Source organism: Seriola aureovittata, chromosome 15 (assembly GCF_021018895.1).
Source record: "Seriola aureovittata isolate HTS-2021-v1 ecotype China chromosome 15, ASM2101889v1, whole genome shotgun sequence".
Lineage (NCBI taxonomy): Eukaryota > Metazoa > Chordata > Actinopteri > Carangiformes > Carangidae > Seriola > Seriola aureovittata.
This window is the reverse complement of record NC_079378.1, coordinates 8,396,164-8,420,805: the sequence shown is the minus strand read 5'-3', so window position 1 is coordinate 8,420,805 and position 24,642 is coordinate 8,396,164. Positions and strand designations below refer to the sequence as shown.

General features: G+C 42.8%; 2 protein-coding genes across 3 annotated transcripts; one reads left to right on the top strand and one right to left on the bottom strand.

The window, feature by feature from the left end:
• Positions 1–1,220: 1,220 nt before the first annotated feature.
• mntb (MAX network transcriptional repressor b) lies at positions 1,221–16,001 on the top strand. The gene is made up of 6 exons (XM_056397669.1): positions 1,221–1,582; positions 5,256–5,847; positions 5,938–5,979; positions 6,323–6,434; positions 11,391–11,583; positions 11,882–16,001. Exons 1-6 carry the CDS (start codon positions 1,510–1,512, stop codon positions 12,697–12,699), a joined length of 1,830 nt encoding a protein of 609 aa, XP_056253644.1. The 5' UTR covers positions 1,221–1,509; the 3' UTR covers positions 12,700–16,001.
• Positions 16,002–16,050: 49 nt separating this feature from the next.
• septin4a (septin 4a) lies at positions 16,051–24,628 on the bottom strand. Of its 2 annotated transcripts, XM_056397048.1 has the most exons (12): positions 24,249–24,628; positions 22,143–22,505; positions 21,303–21,399; positions 20,782–20,868; positions 20,394–20,517; positions 20,044–20,178; positions 19,786–19,903; positions 19,078–19,179; positions 18,893–18,989; positions 18,513–18,675; positions 17,405–17,507; positions 16,051–17,301 (listed from the first exon to the last, which is right to left on the bottom strand). In XM_056397048.1, the coding sequence occupies exons 2-12, from the start codon at positions 22,452–22,454 to the stop codon at positions 17,239–17,241; spliced, it is 1,401 nt and encodes a 466-aa protein (XP_056253023.1). In that variant the 5' UTR covers positions 22,455–22,505; positions 24,249–24,628; the 3' UTR covers positions 16,051–17,238. The 2 variants fall into 2 exon arrangements, with proteins under 2 accessions (XP_056253023.1, XP_056253024.1); XM_056397049.1 differs by lacking the exon at positions 24,249–24,628 and having other exon boundaries at positions 22,143–23,825.
• Between the last annotated feature and the right edge of the window lie 14 nt (positions 24,629–24,642).

Here is a 24,642-nt window from a genome sequence, read left to right as displayed (position 1 = left end):
CACAATATCCAATAACAGAGGTAGACCAGTACTTGAACGCACTATACCTTATGAAAAGAAGGAGTGGCTACAGAGAAAGAGAAAATCCTTGTGATGCAGTAAATCACAAAGATTTGAGACGGAGTGGGTGTAAGATGAAAAAATCTTGAGAGGAGATGCAGTAAACTGGAACTGGAAACTGGAAACTGGAAAAGGGAAATAAAATACCTTGTAAGATAGATAATGGTAAATATGCTAACGTTCTGAATTAAAATTGTAAAACACATTCTAACAATAACAACACATCATGAGCAATACATACCAACATATTCAGTTAATAATTGCTAAGTTAATAAATTGATACTTTAAGCATATGTATATACACTGTGTACATTATCCATATACTATACATAATCAATGTCATAATCATAATCATAAAAATGTGACAGTTCAAGGCAGCAACATTTTAGTTAGGGGAAAATAAAATACTCTAAATAAATCTACTTATGTTTTGTAAACTACAGTAGTGTATCATATAATAGTTGCTCATCCATCTCGACATGTGCTTCAAGGATTTCTATACACAATTCAATAAAATAACTCAATTGTCATAATGTAGTAACTGTCATGCAGAATTGATCTTCATCATGAGTATTCAATTAGTAAAACTTTTGAATTTAGTATTAATACTATTTGGACTTATAACATCAACCTCCTGAATAATAATAACAGTACATTTTGGTCAGCCGCTCTTCCTCAGCACTCACCCACCTACACTAGTAAGCCCCGCCCATCGCTGTTTGATTGACAGTTATGATCTCGAGACAGCAGGGTGGCCAGTCACGCTCTCGCCATGCAAATGAGCCGCGCTCGGGCCGGGCGGGTGCCCATGTGGACCAGCACCATGCCTTGTTGTTCTGAGCGCTGATTGGTCCGCTGGCGCCTTATTGGTCTTCATGCGCTGCGGGCCAGCTGCAGGAACGAAAACCTGGACGAAGGGCGACATCAACGGGACTTCCCTTTCCCGCGGTCCCACAGAGAAACGCGATTATATCGTGAGCGGATTTTGTTCCAGGAGCTTTGAAACTGAAGTTATGAAAGCTGTAATGTCAAAGTCAGTGAAATGTTGTGACTGGGGACGGTTAACGACTGCGGAGACTGGCAGCGCGGAGGAGCACGGAGTGATGCGGTCGCCTGGTTTTGCCGGTGGCCGTAGTAACAGGGCGGGGCAGGAATCCGGGAGGGGCGGGTCTTAACGAGAACACGACTCGCCTTGTTGTGTGTATTCCAGTGCTCGCATCGCCATCTTGTTGCAATCCTATTTTTTACGTATGCGAGGATCTACTTTCCGTTCGGCCGGATTAGAAATTGTCCTTCTGCTTTCAGGAGAAACACAGGGGACGACAAGCTCGGGCCTGCGGGTGTGAACCGTGCACACGGCGCTTCCTAGCGGGACACTACCAACCCCTCGGTCTTTTTCCTCTTTCCGTCCCGGGCCACCGGGTTGCCTGTCGTGAGGGTTTACGCGCAATGAGCATCGATACACTTTTGGAGGCGGCCAGATACCTGGAATGGCAAGCCCAGCAACAACAGATCACACGTGGTAAGTTGAACAGCAGACTGCTGCATCGTGCTGACCGGACATGACACCAAATAACAATGTGTGCTCAATCCCAAACTGCCTTTTGAGGGACCGTATCCCGTTTACTATCAACGGCTGGGCTTGCATTTTCAACTGACCCGCCTATGAGGGACGGAAGCGTTTGTAGTTCGTGTTTATCGCGCTGGGTTCATGCCAATAAAAGACTCGATTCACGGTAAACTATCTGCATTTCCCGAGTGGGTAATTATTGCACACATTTGTCTTCCTAATGCGGAAACGGCCAAAGTTGTTTTTCCGAACTACTTTGCGCGCTCTCGGTGTGTGTGTATGACAGTTTAGACACTCTAGTGACTCACCGTAGGCGCGTGTGTGAATGTGTGTGTGTGTGTGTGTGTGTGTGTGTGTGTGTGTTTGTGTGTTCGAGAGACAGCAGAGGAGTTCCTATCATATCTGTGGTCTGTTCATGTGTTGTACAGGTATTATGAGGCAACTAAATGTCGAGTGTGCACTGTGTTATGGTATTTACATCTAATCGCTAAAAAGAAAAAACTGTTTAATTCGGTGATGGAGTAGTGTTATTTTTCGCAGTTTGACAAATATCTATTTAAAAAAGATCCCCCTCAATCGATTTGCCCCAGTTTTTTGCCCGTCGAGCACCAGCAGGGCGGTGGCGAGCAGAGGCTGCTCTTTACATAATACCCTGACATCGCTCAGCTATCTTATGACACACACTGGGGCGGGCACTCACGCGCTCACCCCGTTCCATTTGTATATCTGCGCGCGAGCATATAAAAGTATTTGTTTGTGATTTTCCCATGTATTTGAAACCTATGAGCTGTCAATCGACATAATGATCACTGACTCGGTGAAAGGGGGCAGGGGGCTGCTTTTTGTGTTTCTCCCCTCTGATGACGTGTCAGACATATCAACCCCCTCCTCCCCCCGCATACTTACCCTACCGCGTGCTATGATCCGCCCACAGCGACCACGTGCACACTGGCCCCCTCCTCCCCTAGATACACACCTACGCGCACACATACACACACACACTCACACACAGACGTACAAACACTCCTCGTCCCCGCCCTTCCCATTCAGTCTACTGACAGTGGCGGGTTAGAGAGAGAGAAAGGGGGGTAAGTAGGGCAAACCTCCCTGCTCACCCCCACCCAAACCCAGCCTCTCTCAATGCAGAAGTTATGTAATTTACGTTTGCGTGCATTTGACAATCTGGGCCATGGGGTGTGTGTGTGGATTGTACTACAAGACCAAGAAAAAAATTAAGGATACACCAATATATCAGTAAACTCTCAGATGACATTATTTTGACCTCTGCTTTTGGCCCCTTATAGAATTTACCCATTTTGGTGTATCATAAGCAAACAGGAAAAAACAGTGCGTCCACTTTCGCAACTGCATTTTGCTATTAAATGCTCCTAAATGACACCAGTGTTTCTTTGATACTAGGCCTCAGCAATAGGGTTGACATCATAATCATGACACTGTTGAAACTCTCACACATGACAGTAAACTGAATATCTTTGGATTTTGGACAGACATTTGAAGGCATCACCTCGGTCTGTGAAATTACAACGGGCATTTCTCACTATTTACTGTTAAAGGTGAATCAAAAAATCAAAAAATAATCAGCAGATCAATCTATAATGAAAATGGTCATTATTGCAGCCCTAGATATTATCAAGGATTTTTTTCTAGTATTAGTGTATTTATTGTATATACCACCATGTTGCCAAATCACACTCATGTCCAAAGCAATAAATGGTGTTCCTCTGTTACAAATCACCAAACTGGTCATAAGTGTAAAGCAGAAACTGTAACTTGATAACTGTTCTAGTTCATTTTTAATTACAGCTGTCCCAGAGACCGGATAAATACATATCTTGAACAATACTCTTAGGGCTGTAAGTAATGATTATTTGAGTAACTGATGAATTGTGTTGTTTTTCTGTAATATGACAGAAATATATCCACTGTTTATCAGAACCTAAGGTGGCTCTTCAAATGGCATGTTTGTGCAAGTCAACATTCAGTTGACTTTAATGTATGACAGAGAAGAGAGGTTAATCCTCACACTGGAGAATCTGAAACCACAAAGTGATTGGTGACTTCCACTTGTCAGCAGGAGCACAGAGGCACAGACACATAATTTACGAATGACATTGTAACTACCTGGTATCATTATTAACAGTGTCTAATTGGATTGTTGTCAGTTACCACAAATTAAAAAGAATTTATGCTTCTGTTAGTGCAGATAAATGATTTTGTTGTGCATGTTGTCATGATCACGTGTGTCCAGGCCTTCTCTGAGGTGAAGTATTGCTCCAGGTGAGCGGATATTGCGTCATCAGGAGCTTGCGGTGTCATGTAGAGACGAAATGTTACTTAACACGCAGCCTGGCATGTTGGCATGTGGCGTTTCTGTTTTGTTTTTTTAATGGTAGTGGTGGCTGGGCTGTGTGTTGGCGTTGGGCAGCTTTGAGGAATCCCTGGGATCTTCTGTTTCTAATGTTGCTGTTTCCATGGTAACTGAGGGCTTTCCACATCGCTTTGAGTCTAGTCTGCCTCCTCCGGTGTGCAATAACTACTCACTCATATCATTAAGTGTGTGTATGTGCTTGTGTGTAGGCCTCCGCATAGTTAATGTCAGCACAGCGTGGGAGCACCCGTGTCCTCCGGTGTGATTATCATAATTTTAACTTATTTTTTGGCTTTTATTCGCAACACAACAATGCTACATATATTTGCTGTGATGGTGCCAACTCTGGTTGACCAAGCTGAGAGGCTCCTTGACAACCGTCCTTTGGTCAGGCGTCCCTGACGTAGGCCCACGGGTAGAAGCATGCTCAGTGCTGGACTGGTCCAATCACAGGTCAGACGAAGGGGGGTTCTCTCCAGTCAGGAAACGGATGCAGACACAATTTCTGTAATCCCCCCCCCACACACACACACACACACACACTGTCTGATTCCCCAATGACATCACTCTTTGTGTGTATTTGTGTGCTCATACTGTTGAGATGTTAACTGCACAAACACTGACATCCACCCTGACAAAGTGATCTGTAGCACAACAATGACACGGCTAAGGTTGAATCATTTGTTGGGTGTTGGTTGATGATGATTATCCAAACTGAATGTAGAGCATTCTCTTTATTCAGTATGGATGTGTGTGTGTGTGTGTGTGTGTGTGTGTGTGTGTGTGTGTGTGTGTGTCTGTGTGTGTGTGTCTGTGTCCGTGCATCAGTGCATCAGTGTCATCATATACTGTATGTAACATCTTTCATGCAAGAAATGCAGCTCAGTGCTTTACATTAAAGAAAGTAAATGGACCGAGTGCTTTACATGAAAAAGGACCTAGCTGGAAAATAAAACCTGTGATAATAATAAAATAAAATAAAAGTAACGTTATAAAATACAATGCATAAAATAAAAAAATACAACATTTTAAAAGAAATGCAGGAGTGCATAAGTACAAAGCAAAGTGCAAAAAAGAATTAGCTAATTAGATAGTTAAACAATTAGTTTGCTGTCCAAAGTTTTGTTCTGTGTCCTCTTACATTCACCCTTATCCTCTGCTGTTCTACCTTCTTTGGTGTCATCCATTATTTTCCTTGCTCATACCCTTTTGCATCTTCTGTCCCACGTCTTACAGAGGAAGAGCAGTGCAAAGAGAAGGAGTTCATCAACAGGGAGGCGGAGTCAAGGCGCGTGGAACTTGTGACCTCGCCACCTCAGCCAGTCAGAGCCAACCACATCACTTGGGGCGATGACACTCACCATCAACAGCCGCATCACCCTCCTGCCCCTCCGCCCCCCTCTCTTCCACCTCCTCAAGTCCCCATCGCTGTCATCCCAATGGTTCCAGTTGTCACTGCAACACCCTCTGTCCCGCCCCTTCCACTTCCAACACCGATTGCTGCGGCCGCGACGTCGCTCAACAGCTCCCCGCCAGCCAAGAACGCTTCCTCCCCTCCACAACAACAGCAGCAGCAGCAGCCGGCCTCTCGTCACCTGTTGTGCGCCCCCCAGATGAAAGTAGAGACTAGTCAGCAGCTGATTGGTGCAAAGCCCAGCCAATCACAGCCTCAGGTTCAGATTCAGTACCCAACCTCCATCAGCACTAATGGTTCTGGCTCTCAACATGCACTGGTTCCCCACCAAGCTCCACCCACATCTCAGCCGCGGCCAAATGGAGTGACGATGGAGGACATGAGGGGGATGGAGGGGAAGAGGAGACCAGGAGGGTCAGTTTGTGTGTGTGTGTTTGTCAAAATTGAAACAAGAGTTTAAATGGGTTTGTGGTTGTATTTGATCATTGATTTTTGTGTTTCCAGAGCGGGGACCAGAGAGGTGCACAATAAACTGGAGAAGAACAGGTTAGTCATAATAATCTGAACCTCTTCATTGCTGCAGTTGGTGTTACCTCACCAGGTATTAAGGCAAACAGCCATGTTTTTGTTAGCTTGACCACCACATAAACGCACATTTTTGTGTTATGAAAGAGTTTCATAAGCCCAAAGGTCACTGCATTTCCGCAACCTATAATGAACCATGAAATCCTTCTCAAGCCTGCAAAATTGGACTTATACATTCTCTTTAAATGACAACAACTTGGTTAACCTCTCAAGCAAAGGATTGACTTATTATTACATGGTGAATATTTTCCAAGACATTTAGCTAATGACAACCAAATCTCGTTTTGGCTCTTGGCACCTTCAGGCGAGCACACCTCAAAGAGTGTTTTGAGACACTGAAGAAGAACGTTCCAAATGTTGATGAGAAGAAAACCTCCAACCTCAGCGTTCTCCGCAGTGCTTTGCGTTACATACAGGTAAGAAGGGTTTCAGTACACACACTCAGTTCATCAGCAAACTGTAACAGCCTTTATACACTCGTGTGGTCCAACACAGTATTTTGGGTATCGCTTGAATCTTGTTTGTCATCTTATTGTTTCATCTTTCTTCGGTCTTTAATGGACTTGTTCAGATCCGGGAACTGCAGACGGTTTGGTGTAATTGCTATACAATGCCTGTTTTGTTAGCTATTCAGTTGTTTTGTGTTGTGTTGGTCTCTTGTGACCATGAGATGGCATCTGCCAACTACTGGCGCATCAGCCTATAAGTAAGTGGTGATTAAATCAAATGTTTTTCAGATTTTTACAAAACATAATGACTGTTTTTTAATAACATACCCGCTGTTAACTTTTGTTGAGAACATTAGTTTGCACTTGACGCATCTCACTGAGATTCTTGTCCTGTGGAAATGTTGTGTAACTCGGTCCTATGGTCATATGGTATCATGCAACACGAAATAGACATAGGTTGTGTAGGTAGTAGGACGTTGTTGTCCCAAGAACTGAATGACTTGAAAATATGAAAGAGTGACATGTTTGTGGAGAAAGACTTGTAGCATATTGTAGTTGTGCAGAGAACTAACATTGCATATGGGGGATGGAGTTGAGGGGGACTTGGGGGAAGAGACTGTATAGCCTGAAGCAGTGAGTTTTTAGTCTACAAAAGTAGAAGAGCGAAGATTTCTGCACGATGGCAGAAAGAATTTGCAGCCTAGAGCCAGATGCAGTGGTTCTTTTTTTGTGGAGTAGAACCGTCATGATTTTGAGTTGGATGGTATATGCAGTGGGGAGTCAGCAGAAGGAGCTAAATTAGGCCATGAAATGGAAGAACTTGCAAAACAAGGCTGGCTGTAAGATGTTGGGCCAGCCTTCAGGGAGCACTACACAGAGGGATTTGAGGCAGAGTCTTTGACAAGAGATGATGATAGGTTTGATATGAGGCAGAGCAAAGCTGCTGGTGAGAAAATCCATACTGCACAGCTCACTGAAAGTTTTCATCCTAGAAAAGAAATGTGAAGAGGACAAGTCGTTCCACCAGTAAAGAAAGCAAATGCATATATAAACAGTATATATACTGGTAGTTACTAATAGTGCTGAAACAGTCAGCCAGGTAATCAATTTGTTGGTCGGGGAACATTAATTGACTCCACATTTGTCTAGTTTTTTGTTTTTTTCCTTCATTATGAACTGATCTATCTGCAGCCTTATTTAATTATGTGGAATAGCAAACTAAATAACCAAAATTTCAATTAATTGAATTTGAGTTTTCATTTACAGATAGAAACAAGGGGGGAATCAATCATTAAATTTGGCTTTAATTATAGCTAAGGTTAAATCAAAAATGAAAATTCCAATTGTGTTATTAATGTGATTTTAGAAGAAGCCTGATCAAATATCAAATATCAAAAATAACAAATACCAGTTTGTTTTCTTACTGCACTGAGTGAAATAAAAACAGTGCATTGTTTTCACCAGATATCGTCATTCACCAACAAATGAAGACATCTGTTAGTTACATACATTCGATTAGGGATTTGAAAGGATTTGGATTTGATCCCCATCCTCATACGCTGGTAATGTTACTCTTTCTCAAATTAAATTTCCAGAAAAAAATACTGTCTTATATTTGGGGCAATGCAGTAATCGGTAGGTTTTATTCTAGATGAGTGACTTGTCCCCCTTTTTCCCCTCCCACCTTCTCTCCTGCCACCCCTCCTCATGTAAACCTGTAAACCTCAGTCCTTCTCCCGCTCCCTGAGCCATGTGAGATCTGAGCACATGGCTAGTGCAAGCTCGATGACGTCACCGTAGCTCACCCACTCCGATCTGCTCTGCGCCTCCAGACTGCAGAGAGAGAGGGAGAGAGGGAGACAGCGACCTGTACTGGGTACACTAATGGAGCGGGGCAGCAGTACCTCCATGGTTATAATAGTGGGATAGATGTATCAGATTTCCTTTGTCTTTTAACCTCTGTCTGTTTTGCCCTTTTTTTCTCTCCTTCTCATCCTATGTCGCCCTGTTGTCTCATGCCTTCAGAACACTTGGTAACCATAGGAACAGGCGGCAGGTGGCCAGGACACTGTAGTCAGTCCGCTCTTCCATATTTGTCTCCACGGAAGTGTGAATGAGGGTGTGTGTGATGCAAAGACTAAACCAATCAAATCCTGGTTATTTTGGTCTTTTTTGTCAATGGTTATAGATGGTGGAGCATCGCTGTGAGCTTTCAGGGCTTCAAGTATTTCCAACACTCCCATTGCAGATGCAGACCTGTTGTGTACTCGCATGCATATATGATTAAGGCGGAGACACCTGTCAGGCCAAATATCACCACCCTTGAGTCATTTTCACCTATTTTATTAGAGAGCACATTTTGAAAGAGGAAGGATAAAGGAGGCATAGATGAAGCAGAGGAGGAGGGGAAAAGGGGGGGGAAGGGTGTCCAAGGAGCGATGGATGAGGGAGTAGAAGGAGAGGGAGTGTGAGATGGAAGTGTACAGGAGGAGGACGAGGGGGAGGGGTTGGGAGTGATCTGAAGCACTCTGCTGGCAAACGTCCAGTCACATCACGCCTTATATGTAATTACCTCCATGCTTAACCCAATTGGATAGCTCCTGATGTTTTTTTTCTTTTCTTTTTTTTTCTTTCTTTCTTTCGTTTTTTTTTTTTTTTTTTTTTACAAACTGCTGCTCAAGCAGCCAAATCCTGGCGGATGGGGTTGCCTAGGAAACGACTATGGGTGGCAGCTGTTTCCTTGGTGATTTGCTGCAGGACTAATGGTGTCTGGGTTTGTATGGGAAGACCTTGAAATGATGTTCATGGATACACATGCGCACATACAAAAGCAGGTGTTGGCCAGCCATCCATTATCTGTGTGACTGTATGTGTGTCAGTAGTGTCATGCTTTGTCTTGAAGTCTCTCAGGAGGAGTATATTCAGTGAGCGTGCATATGCATCAGACATACAGTGGAAGATATGAAATAACAGACATGAATCTGCTTCTAGTAAACACAGAAAGTCACTGTTTACACAAAACCGCCAATATCATTTAACTTACTGTTCTTAGATGTTAGGACTTTTCATAAATGTTACAAGCTGTCAAATTGATGGAGCTGATGTGTTGTGATTTCCAAAATCTTTCCTCTTCACCTCTAAAAACTGACCCTACAATTACTGGAAAAGGCTGCATGTATGGAAGCACACAGAAGGGGAGGGTGGTGGATGAGAGATGTTGGGCTGTTATGGAAGAGTTCACCAGGTTTGGTTTGTTAGCCGTTGCAAAGAGCGCTGCGGAGACTGGGCTCGCGTGTGAGGCCGTCACGTGCCTGCAGAGTAAACAGCTTTGCTCACTGAAGTGAGTGTCCTGTAGTAGGATCATGTGTCCCCATGTGCTCATGTTCTGTCCTCTTGCTTGTGTGTCCATCTCTATTTTGTCTTTCGGGTTGCACCATTAGGACAGGAAACTGTTTTCTGCCTGTTCTGTTTTTTCAGCATTTGTGTTGACTATTCAACAAGTCAGCTGTATATTTAATGTCCAGTAATGTAACGTAATTAAATTAACCAGGTAGTCACAGCAAAAACTTTGCAGCTTTTGACTGTTTCTGTTTACCAACATAATCCCTTTGCCCCTTCCCGTCCCTCCTCTCCATCCCCTGCCCTCCTTTACCCACTCATTTTCCTCCCTTCTCCCTCTTACCCCCTGTCCCTCATTCCTCCCTAGTAATCTGTGTTAATGTTCTTAGCCTGTCGTAATGTTTGGTGTTCATCCGTCAGCTGACCCACACAGAAACTAGGTCACAGAGATGGCGTGGTTAAGTTAAGTTTTCTGTCTTTTTTTGCCGCCTGCTGTGTTTTTCTTCCATGCTTGTAAATCTGCAGACACTTCATGCTACTTACTACTCCGCGGATGACAGTGCTATGCTAGGAATCAATACTTTCATTCAGTCATATCTGACAAATCCTGTGACATCAGAATTGTTAGGAGATGATGAATTTGGTTCACTTCCACTCTGACCTTGTTCTCTCAAAAACAAGCATGATATCCAGGAAATGGGAGGGGCTTAAGTAGATGACAGACAAAAGCAGTGTAAACATGAATGAATTTGCATGCATGCCTTCCTGCTGGTGTATGAAACTGGGATAACAAGGAGAACATATTGTTTCAGGATTGTGCAACCGGGAGAAAAGTGGGAAAGGGCTCAGACTCCACAGAGAAAGAAAGTTGGTCTTAATTCCTTTTTCTGTTGCAATGCCAGTTCCTTGAACTGTAGCTATTTAAAACTAATCCTAGATTTGTATATTCTCTCATAGTGGTCTGGGTCTTGATTTACAAGAGACAAAACAAGGCCTTCACTTGTATTTCCCCTTGTTTTTTTCCGAAATATATTTTATTACCAAATTTCCCTGTTTTATGATCTCCTCCCGTTTGCCTTGTTAATTTGCTTTTGCTCCCATTAATACAAATTCAAATCTTCCTCCATCTGTTTCATATTAAAGGGTTTCTAGTGTTGAAGTTTTTTAACAGAAGATTAACACGGGGATAAAACTGCAAAGCAGTATCCATCAGAACTAATGAAGTGAGTGAAGACAGTATTTTATGTTTAAAAAGGGAATCTCAGATCAACAGAGGTTAAGTATGGAGTGACCGTTTTGTAACGATGCTGAGGAAATCAACATTATGCAATTTGCATGATAGTGTGAACTATTGTAATAAATGTTTTCTCCATTTGTTTTCTGGCCTTCGCTTATACAGACTGCACCCTCAGCTGAACATAGGCTTTTATTTGAGAATATACAAGATATGCGTTGTGCCCTGTGTAGCACTCACTTTCTCGTACGTTATACCACGATCGTCTAGTTGAGGTTAGAAGTGTTTACAGTATTTTTACATGTAGCAGCAATCCTCATCCACTCTGCCGTCTGTGTCTCCTCTGAAAGACTCTGAAGCGAAAGGAGAAGGAGTATGAGCACGAGATGGAGCGTTTGGCCAGAGAGAAGATCGCCACACAGCAGCGGCTGGCCGAGCTGAAGAACGAGCTCAGTCAGTGCATGGACGTCATGGAGATTGACAGAGTCCTCCGGCAGACCATCCAGCCAGAGGATGACCAGGCCTCCACATCCACTGCCTCAGGTACAGGGATGAGATGCATCAACTTACAGGCCTACGTTGTAGTTTACCTTTTATCTGACAGGCTTATACAGAACTAACCACAAGAGGTGCAGTGGTAGATAAAGCTTGTTTATGGCAGGGGAGGCACAGGAGAGTAAGTAGTGGTTACATGTAGTTTGAATTTCAGTTAACTTCCTGACTGTCTCTCAGTGGACTTTATATTTACACAAACATTCACGTTCACACAGAGTACATGCACATGAAACTGTTTTCTTGCATCATATCATGATGACTGACTGTTTTCTTCTCTGGTCTACAGAAGGAGAAGACAACTTTGAACAGGACATGGACGAGGATGTCCCCGCTCCTCCTGCTCCCACATCCCTCCCCAAACCAACACCTCCAATCTTACAAGCCCAGCCAATCCTCACCCCTCACCTGTCTATCCAGCACACCACCCTGCCTCTCTCTGGAGTCCTGACCACGCCCTCCCCCTCTGGTCCCCCTCCTCCTCAAGCCATTGCCCCCGCTCCGGCCCCAGGTCCGCCCCCTCCACCGGCAGCGCATCCCATTCAGCCCCAAGCTGTGCAGGTCCAGCCCACCGTCATCGCTCACGCCGCCGTATCCCACCCGTCAGTCATCCAAGCTGTCAATCATGCCCTGCCAGCCAATCACAAACACCTAACACACATTGCCCCATCGCCTGGCCCCACTTCATCTACCCCTCAGCCAATCACAGCGGCTCCAGCTGGCACCGCCACTCACCAGCCGTTAGCTGCCCAGCCCATCGGACACATCACCGTCCACCCAGTGGCTCACCTGGGAGCTCCCTTGCCATCCCACCTCCCGACTCTTTACCCCCAGGGTGTGTCTGTCTCGCAGCCCACCATGGTGGGCCACATCACTCACACCTTCACCCATCACACCCTGCCGCACGTCCAGGCTAACCCTCAAGCTAACACTAATGGAGCCCAGGTGAACAGCGCAGCTGTGGTGAACCAGGGGAGCCCATCGCTAGGGAAACCCACAGCAGTGTTGGCCCCCCATCCCCAGCTGGTTGGACAGGCTGCCGTCCTCAACCCTGTCACCATGGTTACAGTCCCAACCTTTCCTGTCAGCACACTCAAACTGGCCTGAAAGAGTAAAAGAAAAAAGATGGGACAAACTGAAGGAGCGAAAGATTCAGAACTTCTGGATGAGTTTTCACACTCCTATCAATAATCAATAGCAGAGAATCTCTGACAGACACGTGAAAATTTACAAAAAAAACATCAACTGTTTTATGGACAACGTGTGACAAATATCTGCGGAGATATTTTGGTCACAGCTCTGTTAGTTTGTGAACAAGAACATTTAAACAGAGTCAGTGGGTCCGGCCGTTGTTTGTGAAAATAAGACTGTGACATTCGTCTCCGCTGCAAAGACAGGAACTCTGTTTTACTTTCCTTCCTTGCCTTCTTCTCTCCTTCCTTCCCTTCTCTCCTTCCTTTACAACCAGAAGCACTAACATAATAAGCTCAGTTCACACTCAGGCATCAAGGATTTACCTTAACTATTCATTCACCCACTGAGGGAAAACGCATGAGAGAGAGAGAGAGTCGTTTGTCGTTAGGCTGTTGTCATGGTGATACAGTATGTGCCCGTTTTGTATTCACGTTCGCAATGTCATGTGGGACATTGTGGAATAATGTCACTGATGTGTTTGAGAGCAGGAGGAAGCAGCTCAGCGGTCTCACTAATGCTAATAAACTACACACAGGGTTTTGATAAGTGTGAAGCAGACCACTTTACATAGTCGGCTAAAGAGAGCTAAAGCATTGACATTTAATGACGTAGTTCCTGATTTTTTTGTTTTCATGAACACTGTGTGTCCACTACAGAAGTTCCTCATTTAAATTGCTTCAGTTTTTTTGTTTTTTGTTTTTCCCCCCTATCCCTGTGCTATCAGTATAAAACTTGCTTCGGGAGGTGACAGTGGTCTTCTACATCTTCCTCTGCATGAAGGTTCCTCAACTTTTTACTTGGCACCAAACAAGCCTCACAAATAATTTAAGAATTGAAAATGCAAAAAGGGGAAAAAAGACAACCTCATCGTCTTTGTATGTGATTTTATAAGTTATTTATCCGCTGCCACTTGGCTTTCTTTTTGGAGGGTGACTCCCAAAACTGTGGAGTGTCTCCAATGGAGCAACTCCAGAAATGAGGGGCAGGGTTAGAGGGGAAATATTAGGGCAAGGATTGCTTGTTTTTTTGTTTGTTTTTTTTAGCATATAGTAGCATCTGTTATTGCTCACCTTGTGGAGAAGTCATATCAAGATACAACGTGACATTTGCCTGTTGCACAGGCATTTCATTGTAGGAAACCACCAAGTTAAAGTGGAAAACCAAGGGATTTCCAGTATTTTCAGTTCATGCAGCCAGTTAAATGTATAAGGATTGTGCACTCCAGTTTTGATGTGATTACCTCTCCTACAGTGAAACGCTTGGTCAGAAACAAATGTCAGGTTATATTCTAAAGGATTTTGAAATATATAGTGGTAATGTTAAAGGCTCTTGCACATATCTGTTGCGGTCAGATTGATTTGATTTGTCATTCCAAAACTCCCAGCAGTGTTAGCGTGTTCTCTACATTAGCTTGAAAAGATTGTTCATCAGCCAAGATGTTTTCAAACCAACCGGTGACTGCTCTCAAAACATTCAGTGACAGGTTTCCTCATGTCACTATCATGGGTGATGTTCCTTTAACACACTGTAGGGCGATACAGGGTTTCATCTTCCTCACGCTGATGCAACAGCTCCCTCTGCTGCCTCATCCCGGACTTGATACTCGTGTTACTCACACACAGCTCTTGGGGCACAACACAAACTTCCTGCACAGGCTTTTCCAAATCTGGAAAAAAAAAAACAATCAGAGGCTCGTTGAGTGTAAAAGTTGAAAACAGTCGTCTGACGGAAAGAAAAAAATCTTTAGTCACATGATAAACTCTAACTGCAGAGAAGACTCACCCTGAAAAACTACTAAGATAACCATGAGTTTCTTTTTTGTTCTTTTTTAAACTAGGGGAAATATATTTTTCTCACTTAAAGGTATTTTAAAGTTTGGATGTAGCACAAAAATGTTTAAAAAAAAAAAAAAGACTGGAAAATATTGTTCAAGAATAAATTGGCAGCAATGTGACCTTTTCAACAGTGACGTTTTCCAACAATATCGAACAGCAAGATGAATCCTTTGCTCTCGTCCAGCAAATCAGTTTCAAAAATGTTTTAATTTCAAAATGGAAAATGTGTTGTGTCGCCTGCTTTCCTTTTGTGTGTGTCTTTTGTGTGTCTGTGTTCATGTGCATACTCAAACAGTTCATGGCCTCACAGCCTTCTTGCCAGCCTATACATGTCACCATGAAATCTCTCATCAGTACATGTGTATGTAGTCAGTGTTGCGTGGATCTGCTCCTTGCCTCTTCTGCTGTTTCTGTATGTTATGTCTGTATATGTGACTGTATCCAATATGTTTTATATTCTGTACTATAGTTAATCCTACTGTACCTGTAGCATGGCTCTGTTTTTTGGTTATATTGCCCTGTGCATGATGGAGTGTGTGTGTGTGTGTGTGTGTGTGTGTGTGTGTGTGTGTGTGTGTGTGTGTGTGTGTGTGTGCGTGCGTGTGTGCGTGCGTGCGTGCATGCGTAGCAAGCAAGCTATTTTTTTACACAGAGGTGATTTATGGTATGAGCCTGTTTGGGTGCTATCGTGTGTGCCTATACTCAGTTTTCCTGAACACTGTGACAACTCTGGCAAAACACGTACACACTGAGCGAATGGAAGAGACAAAGATTTACTGTCATCTTTTTTTTTCTTTCTTTCTTTCTTCTTTTTTTTTATGTTTTTAAGTTTTCCATTTTGTGAGTCGGACTGAGACATTGAGTGGAAAAAGTAAAAAACAAAAAAAGTTGTTGCTCTTTTCTTCATAACATAATAATGTCTAATATTCAAATTTGAGTTTTGTAATATTTGTATGTATGTATGAAAGTTTTGTAAATTTGTGATTGTATGCACGTTTTGGCATATGAGTGTACGTATCTTACAATTTTAAATGCTTGTTTCCTTTCGGTTTTGTTTTGCATGTAGATTGCCGTTTAGTTTCTTTTTGTTTAAAGGTTTTGTTTTTATGTTTATTTCTGGGACCATGTACAATACTGTATAACGTGGGCAGGATCTTGGACCTCATGCTACATTGATATTATATATGAATATAAAAACATGTTTTCCCTATGGAGAAAGTTTTAAGTTATATATCGCCTGTACACTTTGGGCTGCCTTTTAGATCTAACTGTCCACTGTTTAAGATAACAATGATGATAATGGATAAAACATATTAATGATGAAGAATTATGCTGATGAAATAATAAATATTCTTAATAAATCTTATTACATTTACAACACATCTTGCTCCTGTGTTTAATGGCCTTGTGTAAAAATATAGACATAAGCTGCAGTTAAAAAGCCTTTTTATTGATATTTTTCTTGTCCTTACAAAACGGCATAATTAAAGATTAAAAGTACAAAAAAAGGAAAAACAACAGGTGAGTCATGTAATAAAACACGAAAATTGTGGTTTACATATTTAAAACCCAGCATCACTACAATGACCAGTAGATGACAGTGTTACAGTGTCAAAGTTCCTAATTGAAGAGCTGTCCTAGAACATATTAATAAAACAAACAGAAAACAAGTAATTAATTGTGGCAGTACAACACCTCTGTCTTCAGATGGAGTGAATCATACGAACAACAAATCTGTGGCTGCTTAAGGCTGGACCGTGCATCATGTCTCTGTTATCCTTTTATTATCCTTACACAGAGTGTAAAGTTCAGCCTTCTGACAGGAGTTGGATCAGCCAATCAGCTTGCTTCACGCTCGGGATCTTTCTTTCTATATGGATTAATGAGTTATCCAGATTAGAATTGACCTTCGTGTGGATTTTTTTGGTCTTTCAAAGATGGTTTAAAATTCAACTGGAGTTGTTGTCATAGCAACAAGCCCTTAAGCCCAAACCTGCAGAAGTACAGTCTAATGATATTGGGTTGGATCACGACCAAGACGTTTCAGGGTGAATCCCATAGCCTATATGAAGTAATTTCCAGCTACAAACGGCTCACTTCCTCCGAGATAGAGAGTGTTGATATAACTATGGTATGAGAACACCTCATGTAACTGCACTCAGCCATTCATATGAGCGTGAGCACAAGATAACTTCATCTAGGAATAATAGATCAATCCTCAAACTGCTTACAAAGAAACAAATGACATGTATGAGAATTAACAGGATTATTTTAGCCTGAATTATTTAAATCATGTTTGAAGAACAGGACCCTGGTTTGCAAGACACACTGTTGGAATTTGGGAGTGTTGGCTCCTCTGCAAGCCTGGGCAGCCTACAATTACTCATAACCCCCTCCTGTGCGTAGACCCACAGAAACATTGACATCACTGGTTCCAGTCTCACACACGGTACGTTTTCCTAGGAAACTGGAATCAGACAAGGGCCTGAATGCAATATGGCTAATTTCCTTTTCATACAAGTTCCAACTGTTTTAACATCTGATTTTATACACAGGGCGTCCTCTGTGTTCCTGGGTGCTCCTCGTTTGTCTCCTCTCCAGGGGAATTATGGGAGAATCAGCAGCCATCTCTCTGCATCTGCTCCTGAATCCTCTCCAGCACCTCCTGCATCCTCCTCAGCTGCAGAGAGGGATAAATGAATAAAGTGAGTGGTGATTACTGTTGTAAATGAGTGAGTGGACGGGTGAGTGAGTGAGTGAGTGAGTGAGTTAGAGAGATGTACCTCTTCGTCTTTCTCGTAGATGAGTCTTTCCTTCTCAGCGTCGACGACGGCCAGTGGCAGAGGAAAATCTGCCTCGCTCCCGTCTCGATGCTTCTCACGCAAACTAAAAGCCATATTCACACACATCCACATACATGCAAAGAAGAAAATATGTGTGAACATCTGTTGTACTTTTTATTTTCAAGAGCCCGTATTGTATTTTAAAATGTCTTGAAACCTCTTAAAGAATATTGTTGTGAAGAGCAGGTTTAGAGGAGGAGCTGCCTCGGGAGAAGCAGGAAGGAGAAGCGGCTGGAGGAATCAGAGGTTACATTAAGGATTGACTTCAGGTGCAAGCTCCTTTGTCTACCTGCAGCAGAACCCTGGGCTCTCCTGGTCACAGCTGTTTGACTGAGTTTAATGTGAGTTCTTTTGTTGTTTCAACCTTGCACTATAAGGTTATTAGTTATGTTCAAGTTGTTAGTAGTTGCTTTGTATCATGACTTTAAGTTTCTATATTTTTAATGGAATTAATTCATGATTTATATTTTCTGTTTAGAGATAAAACCAGCAACAAAAGACTGCAAATAAATCTGTAAATTGAAATGTTCTCAAAGAGGTTATCAGGGATATAGTGAATGCTAAATGTGGTGATTTAAAAAAAAAAAGAAAAAAGAGGAAAAAAAGAAAAAGGGGGCTCCACATTTGCATGTTTTTTGGGCCTTCCCATTTTTCTATATTGGCAAGAAATTGCTGAAGAAATAATAAAGGTGACTGTTACATTATACCTGCTCAAAGTCCCAGACAACCTCATCTTTACACTCAACACTCCTGGCTGCTTCAATGTGTAAAATACTGGAGTAAATGGACATGCTGTATATGTGCCTGTAAGAAGTAACCCATTACACGTCACTGAGACCCTCTTTCTGTACGAGTTTAATGTGGCCCATGTCAACCTTTCTTTTTGCCTGAAAATATCAACAAAAATAAAGTTGCAATTCGAATGTAAGAGGTAAATATTTATCATTGCCCGTTTTAAACTTGATGATGCTCACAAATGAGCAAATGCAGAGACATCATTTTCCTGACTCAGTCAAACTGTGACCATGTGCATCCTGCCTCCACCCACCTGCGTTTCCTCTCCTGCACCACCATGCGCGTCATGTTCTGGATGCACTGTGCTCTGTAGTTCTCGTAGTGCGTTTCCCGCGTCACGTCCTTCAGATCCTGCATGTGCGTCCTCACCAGCATGTTCCTCAGCAGCAGGAAGTCGGAGTGAGCCGGGTTCTCCACTGACCATGCAACGACAACGAGTTACTGAGTCACGCTGGGTTTTACTTTGTTGTCAAACACAACAACTTGTAAAAGTGGCTAAAAACAGACAATAATAAATTAACTGATAGTGAACCGAATCTATCTAACTATTGATAAAACTATTACATACAGTATGCCAAAACCACAGTAAAAGTTTACTAGAAACAAACAAAAAAAGTGTGTATTTGTGTCTACCTTCTACCACACCCCAGGGATATACACGACCCCTGAACTTGCGACCTTTACTCTCCACTTGAACATTACTCCCGATTATTGCAAACGGGATGCTGTCCTGCAGAGAGAGGCAGAAACCATGACGTTGTCAGACTTGAAGCGGATGAGACGGCACATTTCAACCATGAGAAATGAAACCGAAGAACCTTCAGCAGCTGGTCCTGTCTCTGGAAGTCTTCATCTTCATCTGAATCGCACTCGGGAAACTGGTAGATGTTGATCCCAAACTGCCTGATGTCCTCTCTGATCTGGAGCGCGTGGACACATTGAAAGGATATTGTGAGAGATGGAGAGAACTTCTCTCTCTACAGAGATTAGAGGGCCTCAGTAACTGACTCTCCCTGAAAATACTCATTTCAAACACAATTAGAAATGTGTGTTATTAGGTTGTATGCTGATTTTAAGTCTCTTTTCTGGAGCTTCCAAATGTCTTTAATTTGCGTTCAATGACTGATCTTTGTTGAGATGGATTTTGTTTTTGTCCGTTCTGTTTTCAGCCACACTGTTTTCTGGCTTGTGGCTTTAGGGATGGACATGTTGGTCAGTTTGGTCCAGACAGAAATATCTCAAGAAATATCAGCTTAGATTTCTATTGAATTTTGAACAGACATTCCCATGTCACTGCCAGAGGGAGGATGAGTGCTGCTCGCTTTGGAAATCCCCTGAATTTTCCACAAAGTTCACATTTGTGTTTTTGAGTCATATGCAACAGCTATTTGTAGGATTGCCATGACATTTGGTTCACACATTCATTCAGGATGAACTGGTGATCCCCCCCCCCCCCCCCCCAACTTTTCATCTGGGGCCATCATCAGGTCAACATTTCAGTTTGTCTGTTGTCTATGATCTCATACCTTCATCTTCTTTCTGCAGACCTCTGCTTCTGTCAGGCTGTCCGCTTTGGCCAATATGGGAACTATGTTGACTTTTTCATGCAAGGCCCTCATACACTCCACATCTAGAGGTCGAAGACTGAGGGGAGGAAAACACATGTATGTGTGTGTGAATGCACACATACAGAAATAAGCCCAAAAGATATTGAGCAAATTTTTTACATGAGGCTGTTGTAGTGCTTTAGCTTCATTTGCAGAGGTAAAGTGTTGTCAGTGTACCCGTGGCCAAATGGAGAGATGAAGTAGAGACAGCAATGAACTCTGTTGTCCTGGATGTTCCTTCTGTTCAAGCCACTCTCATCTCTGAAGTACTGTTCAAACTGCTGGTCGATGTAGTCTTCGATTTGCTTCCAGCTGATGCAAAAACATAAAATCAGAGAGAGTGAAACAACAGCCATGACCGAGGACTGACATGAGCTAATTCAAAATAAAAGCATATTTAGTGTGCTCGTGAGGCCATGAGTTGAGGTTCATGCCCTTGAAGCCTGTTCAATAGAGCAGCATTGCTACCAGGACAGCACGGTGTCATATCTGGGTCAAGGAGTGGAGGAGAACAGTGCTGACCTCACCTCTCTGTGTTGTCGATGGCGTCTCCGAACCCTGGCGTGTCTATGATGCTGAGCCTCAATTTGATTCCTTTCTCCTCAATGCTAATAGTGTGTTTGACGATGTCGACTGTTTGATTGATCCGTTCTGCAGACACACGCACAGGTGCAACGTCACTGAAGCGTGAAGTGTGTACAAACGCGTGCAAGAACACACACGCTGTCTCTTCACAGGCAGAGAGAGAGGTGGCGGCGGCATCATATTTTTGCACAAGAAAAATGAGAGTTCATGATGTACTTTCGTTCTATACAGACCATAAACATCTACAGGACTGTAGTCTGATTCCAGCCTCTTACTTACCTCATTTACACACACACACACCATGTGTAAATAAATAAAAGGTAATCTCACCCTCTGCATTAGGAACCTTTCTGTCTTTGTAGAGGTCCGTGAGGAACAAACTGTTGATTAGTGTGGATTTACCGAGGCCAGACTCTCCTAGAGAGAGAGAGAGAGAGAGAGAGAGAGAGAGAGAGAGAGAGAGAGAGAGAGAGAGAGAGAGAGCGAGAGAGAGAGATGTAGTATGAGTAAACTATCACATTCAACTGTGCAATGCTTGTAATTTATTTCAACACATATAGTTGCAAAACCTTAATCAAAAAAAAAGAGGTACCTATTTACTGTTAAAACGAGATGACACAACAACATACTCCCACTAATCAGCCATAGATGTTTTCAGTCATGGTTGACACATGACACACAGAATTCAGAGCAGTAACGTCTCCGATCTACACTGATATTTCTCAGCATTGTGTCGGTTTGTTGATCAGCTCTGATGTTATGTGTTTTTTATTAGTTGGTGTATTGAGTCATGATAACAGCCTGAATCACACTTGTAAGAGTTTCCCAGTAAGCAAGCATAAGGGACTCACCCGCCACCATGAGTGTAAATGTGAAACCTTTCTTCACTGTTTTTCTATGAACCTGGTTGGGCAATGTGGCAAAACCCACATACTCCTTGTCCTGATCCTGCAGACAGAAAACACAAACATAAAACAGATTTATGTGCCTATTGTTTATATGTAAGGACTTAATAGGTGATACTCTGTGCAGATTTGTGTAGATTTCCAAACTTTTGTAAATTAGCAAATAGCTAAATCTGGTACAATACATATTGTATTGTTGGTCTTATGTTCCCTCTGACCCAGTGGCATCAGGGGAAACTGTCTTCACAGCTCAGCACAAATGAACTTTGGAGACAGAACAGAGGTGATGTGTCTGGTCTAACACTTGTTAACCACTTCGATGTGCAGCTCTGTTTTCAACTTGAAAGCTGATGTCTGAACTCTGTATTAACTAACTCTGTACTTTGCAGGTGAATGTGAAGCAGCTGTAAGAAGGCGCAAAGTGTAGGTGCAAAATGTGTCTATATTTGGCAGTATGGGTAAGGTTCTGGAGACATACTAGGAAATAAAGTATGTGGTCTTTTCTAAGAAATTTGGTTGTTCAATCAAAAGTCTGTCTCGTTTGACTTGCTACTTGTCAATATCTGACTGATAGATAATTGGCATTTGACTAAATGTTGCTATGGTCATCATACGTACAATAGCAGCACGCAGTACTATTACTTCACTTGGCTAATCATCTTTTCAAATTCCAAACACTGAAGAAAAACATCACAAAAGCAAACGACTAGACAATAGACACTAATAGACAACAACACACACACACTTATGATAAAGATGTATACACACAAGCACACAGAAACACACCTCTGGAGAGTCATAGGGGTCAAACCGTCCCCATGGACTGCGTGGACGAGAGGCCGGGCTGAGCGGTGAGTCCAGAGACACCTGAGACACGAGCTGCCTCCTCAGGGGCAGGGGCTGAAACTCTGCATCCACTCCCACGCGATTTGGTCTGGGAGGGACGATCGGAGATCCAAGGAGGCAGGGGATGGGACGGTGCAGAGGGGGAGTCCCGGGAAGGCTGGGGAGTCTCCCGTTGGTTGCTGTCCCAGTGCCGTCTGCCTCACGGTTGACTGGTGCCTGGTGACCCGGTGAGACAGGAGGCAGATCCCTCATGGCGAAGGGAAACTGAGTGTCCTCCTGGTCCTCGATGGACAGACTAGACAGCTGGGACAGGAGGCAGCAGAGTTACACATGGTTTTATATGGACAATCAAAAGTCTCAAGAATATATCTCACTTTTAATCAAAACTTAAAGGGAAGTGATTTTTCCTATTTACTGCTTTGCTTTGAAAAACAATGGCACAATAAAACTAAATATTTGACAGTTGACATTTAAGAGAAAAACTTCCATTTTCCTTCATTTGTCATTTATTTTCCAATTATCAGCTGTGGATGAACAAGTCCTGACTGACCAGAGTCTTGTCCTGCAATCCATTTCAATGTACTCTAAATTTTGGACTTTCAGTCCGGTGAAACAAAGCCAAGGACTGGAGAGCTGAAGGAAATGTCACACCCTTGATTTATTACAAAAACAATGCTGCTCCAGTCGTGGGGCTCTGAACACAAGATAATTTTACTGTTGAGTCCAAGCTGAAGGACAGAAAGCTGACAAGAGCACAAAAACCTTGAAATCAGCAGTTAGGCTAAGTAAACTTGATAATGAGAGAAAACCAGAGTGAGTGGATTATTATTCCAGACAGAACAGTCAAAAAATCCCACTTTGATTTTGGGTCTTGGGTCTTAGAAATATACATTTTTCAATGTATGTATGTATATTACTATTTAGATAGCACTACAAGTATGACCTGGCTGCTGGAGGCCACAGTTTGGGTCATGCAGTCTCCAAACATGACATGATGAGCATGTGTCTTATGTTATAGTGGCTAACTACGCCCTTTCTTCACTGATTAGTCCTGACCTGTGATCCAATTAAACCATTACAGAGGTCCCCACCCATCTGTCCAGGAAGGCTGGAGACAGTCTGGAGCTGGAGGTTAGTGAACAGCAGGATCAAGCTGGATATGTTAACTTCCTTTTGTTTCAGGAGCATATTTCAGTGTGGAGCTTATGTACACAAAGCAAACGGATGAAAATGAATTTGTGCTCTCACTATTATTCCAGCACCTCAGTCCAAACCTGCTTTCCCACAGAGTGACTCTGCTCTGTGGAGCTACGACAGCCAAACCTCCACACCTGCTTTACAGGAGATTCACAATCTCTCCGGCCTCACACTGTGCTCACATCATCCTTCTGACCTGGTCTAAAGACAGCAGAACAGCATAGCCCACACTGCTGCCTGTACCTGTCAGCTCTCATTACCCACAAAGCTTTGCAGCAGGCTTAACCCAGCTTCTAATGCTCTCACAGGATGGGGGGGTTGGAGATTTAACTCTTAAACACAAACACACACTTACAAGCTATACACACTATCATTAAAGACTACTCTATAAATTTGTCGTACCTCTTTTTCTGAGAAAGTTCCAGCTTTTTTGAGATGACAGCATAATTAAATGGGGGGGGGGGGGGGGGGGTAGTTCAGAAAAAAGAAAAAAAAGAAATAAAATACAAACGAAGAACTTGATGCATAAGCTGAATATTGAGAACAGAAGATAATGGCAATCAGTCTTCACACAATAAATAAAAGACAAAATTTAAATTTAAAAAAGTATGTAGATTTAAAAACCAATGCCCTCCTGATATCAGTAAATAAAACCTTTGAATAAAATGCAGCACTATAAGTTTAAACCAGTAGAAATGAACACTTAATGGCGTGTAACAACATTTCATCCCTCACTTCACACACATCCCTGCAGGGATACTACAGGCTGCAATGGTGATGTATTCCACAGACTACAGGTAACTTCATTTAATGACGCAGCCTCGGTGTGTGTAAATGTTGTAGACGTACCTTTTTTATTGCTGCGGAACCTGACCGGAGAAGACATGTGCTCCATGTTGCTGCCGGCTTCTCAAAAGGTCCCCGGGTCAGAGGCAGAAATGGATGAATTACAATGTTACTGATGCCAACCTATACGAGAACTAATAAAATGTGAAGAGACATATGGTGCGTGGGTCCGTGCATTAGGCTGTAGACTGAGCTCAGGGTGCAGCCCGCTCAGTGTTGACACTCTGACGTGGTTTTAAGTATGCGGGAGACAAAGGAACTGGACAGGCTGATATTCCCCAATGTCTACAGTGCAGGATGATATTACTACACTACTACTAGTACTAGCCTGCTACTACTACTAGTAGTAATAATAATAATATTAATAATAAGTATAATAATTATAATTATAATAAAA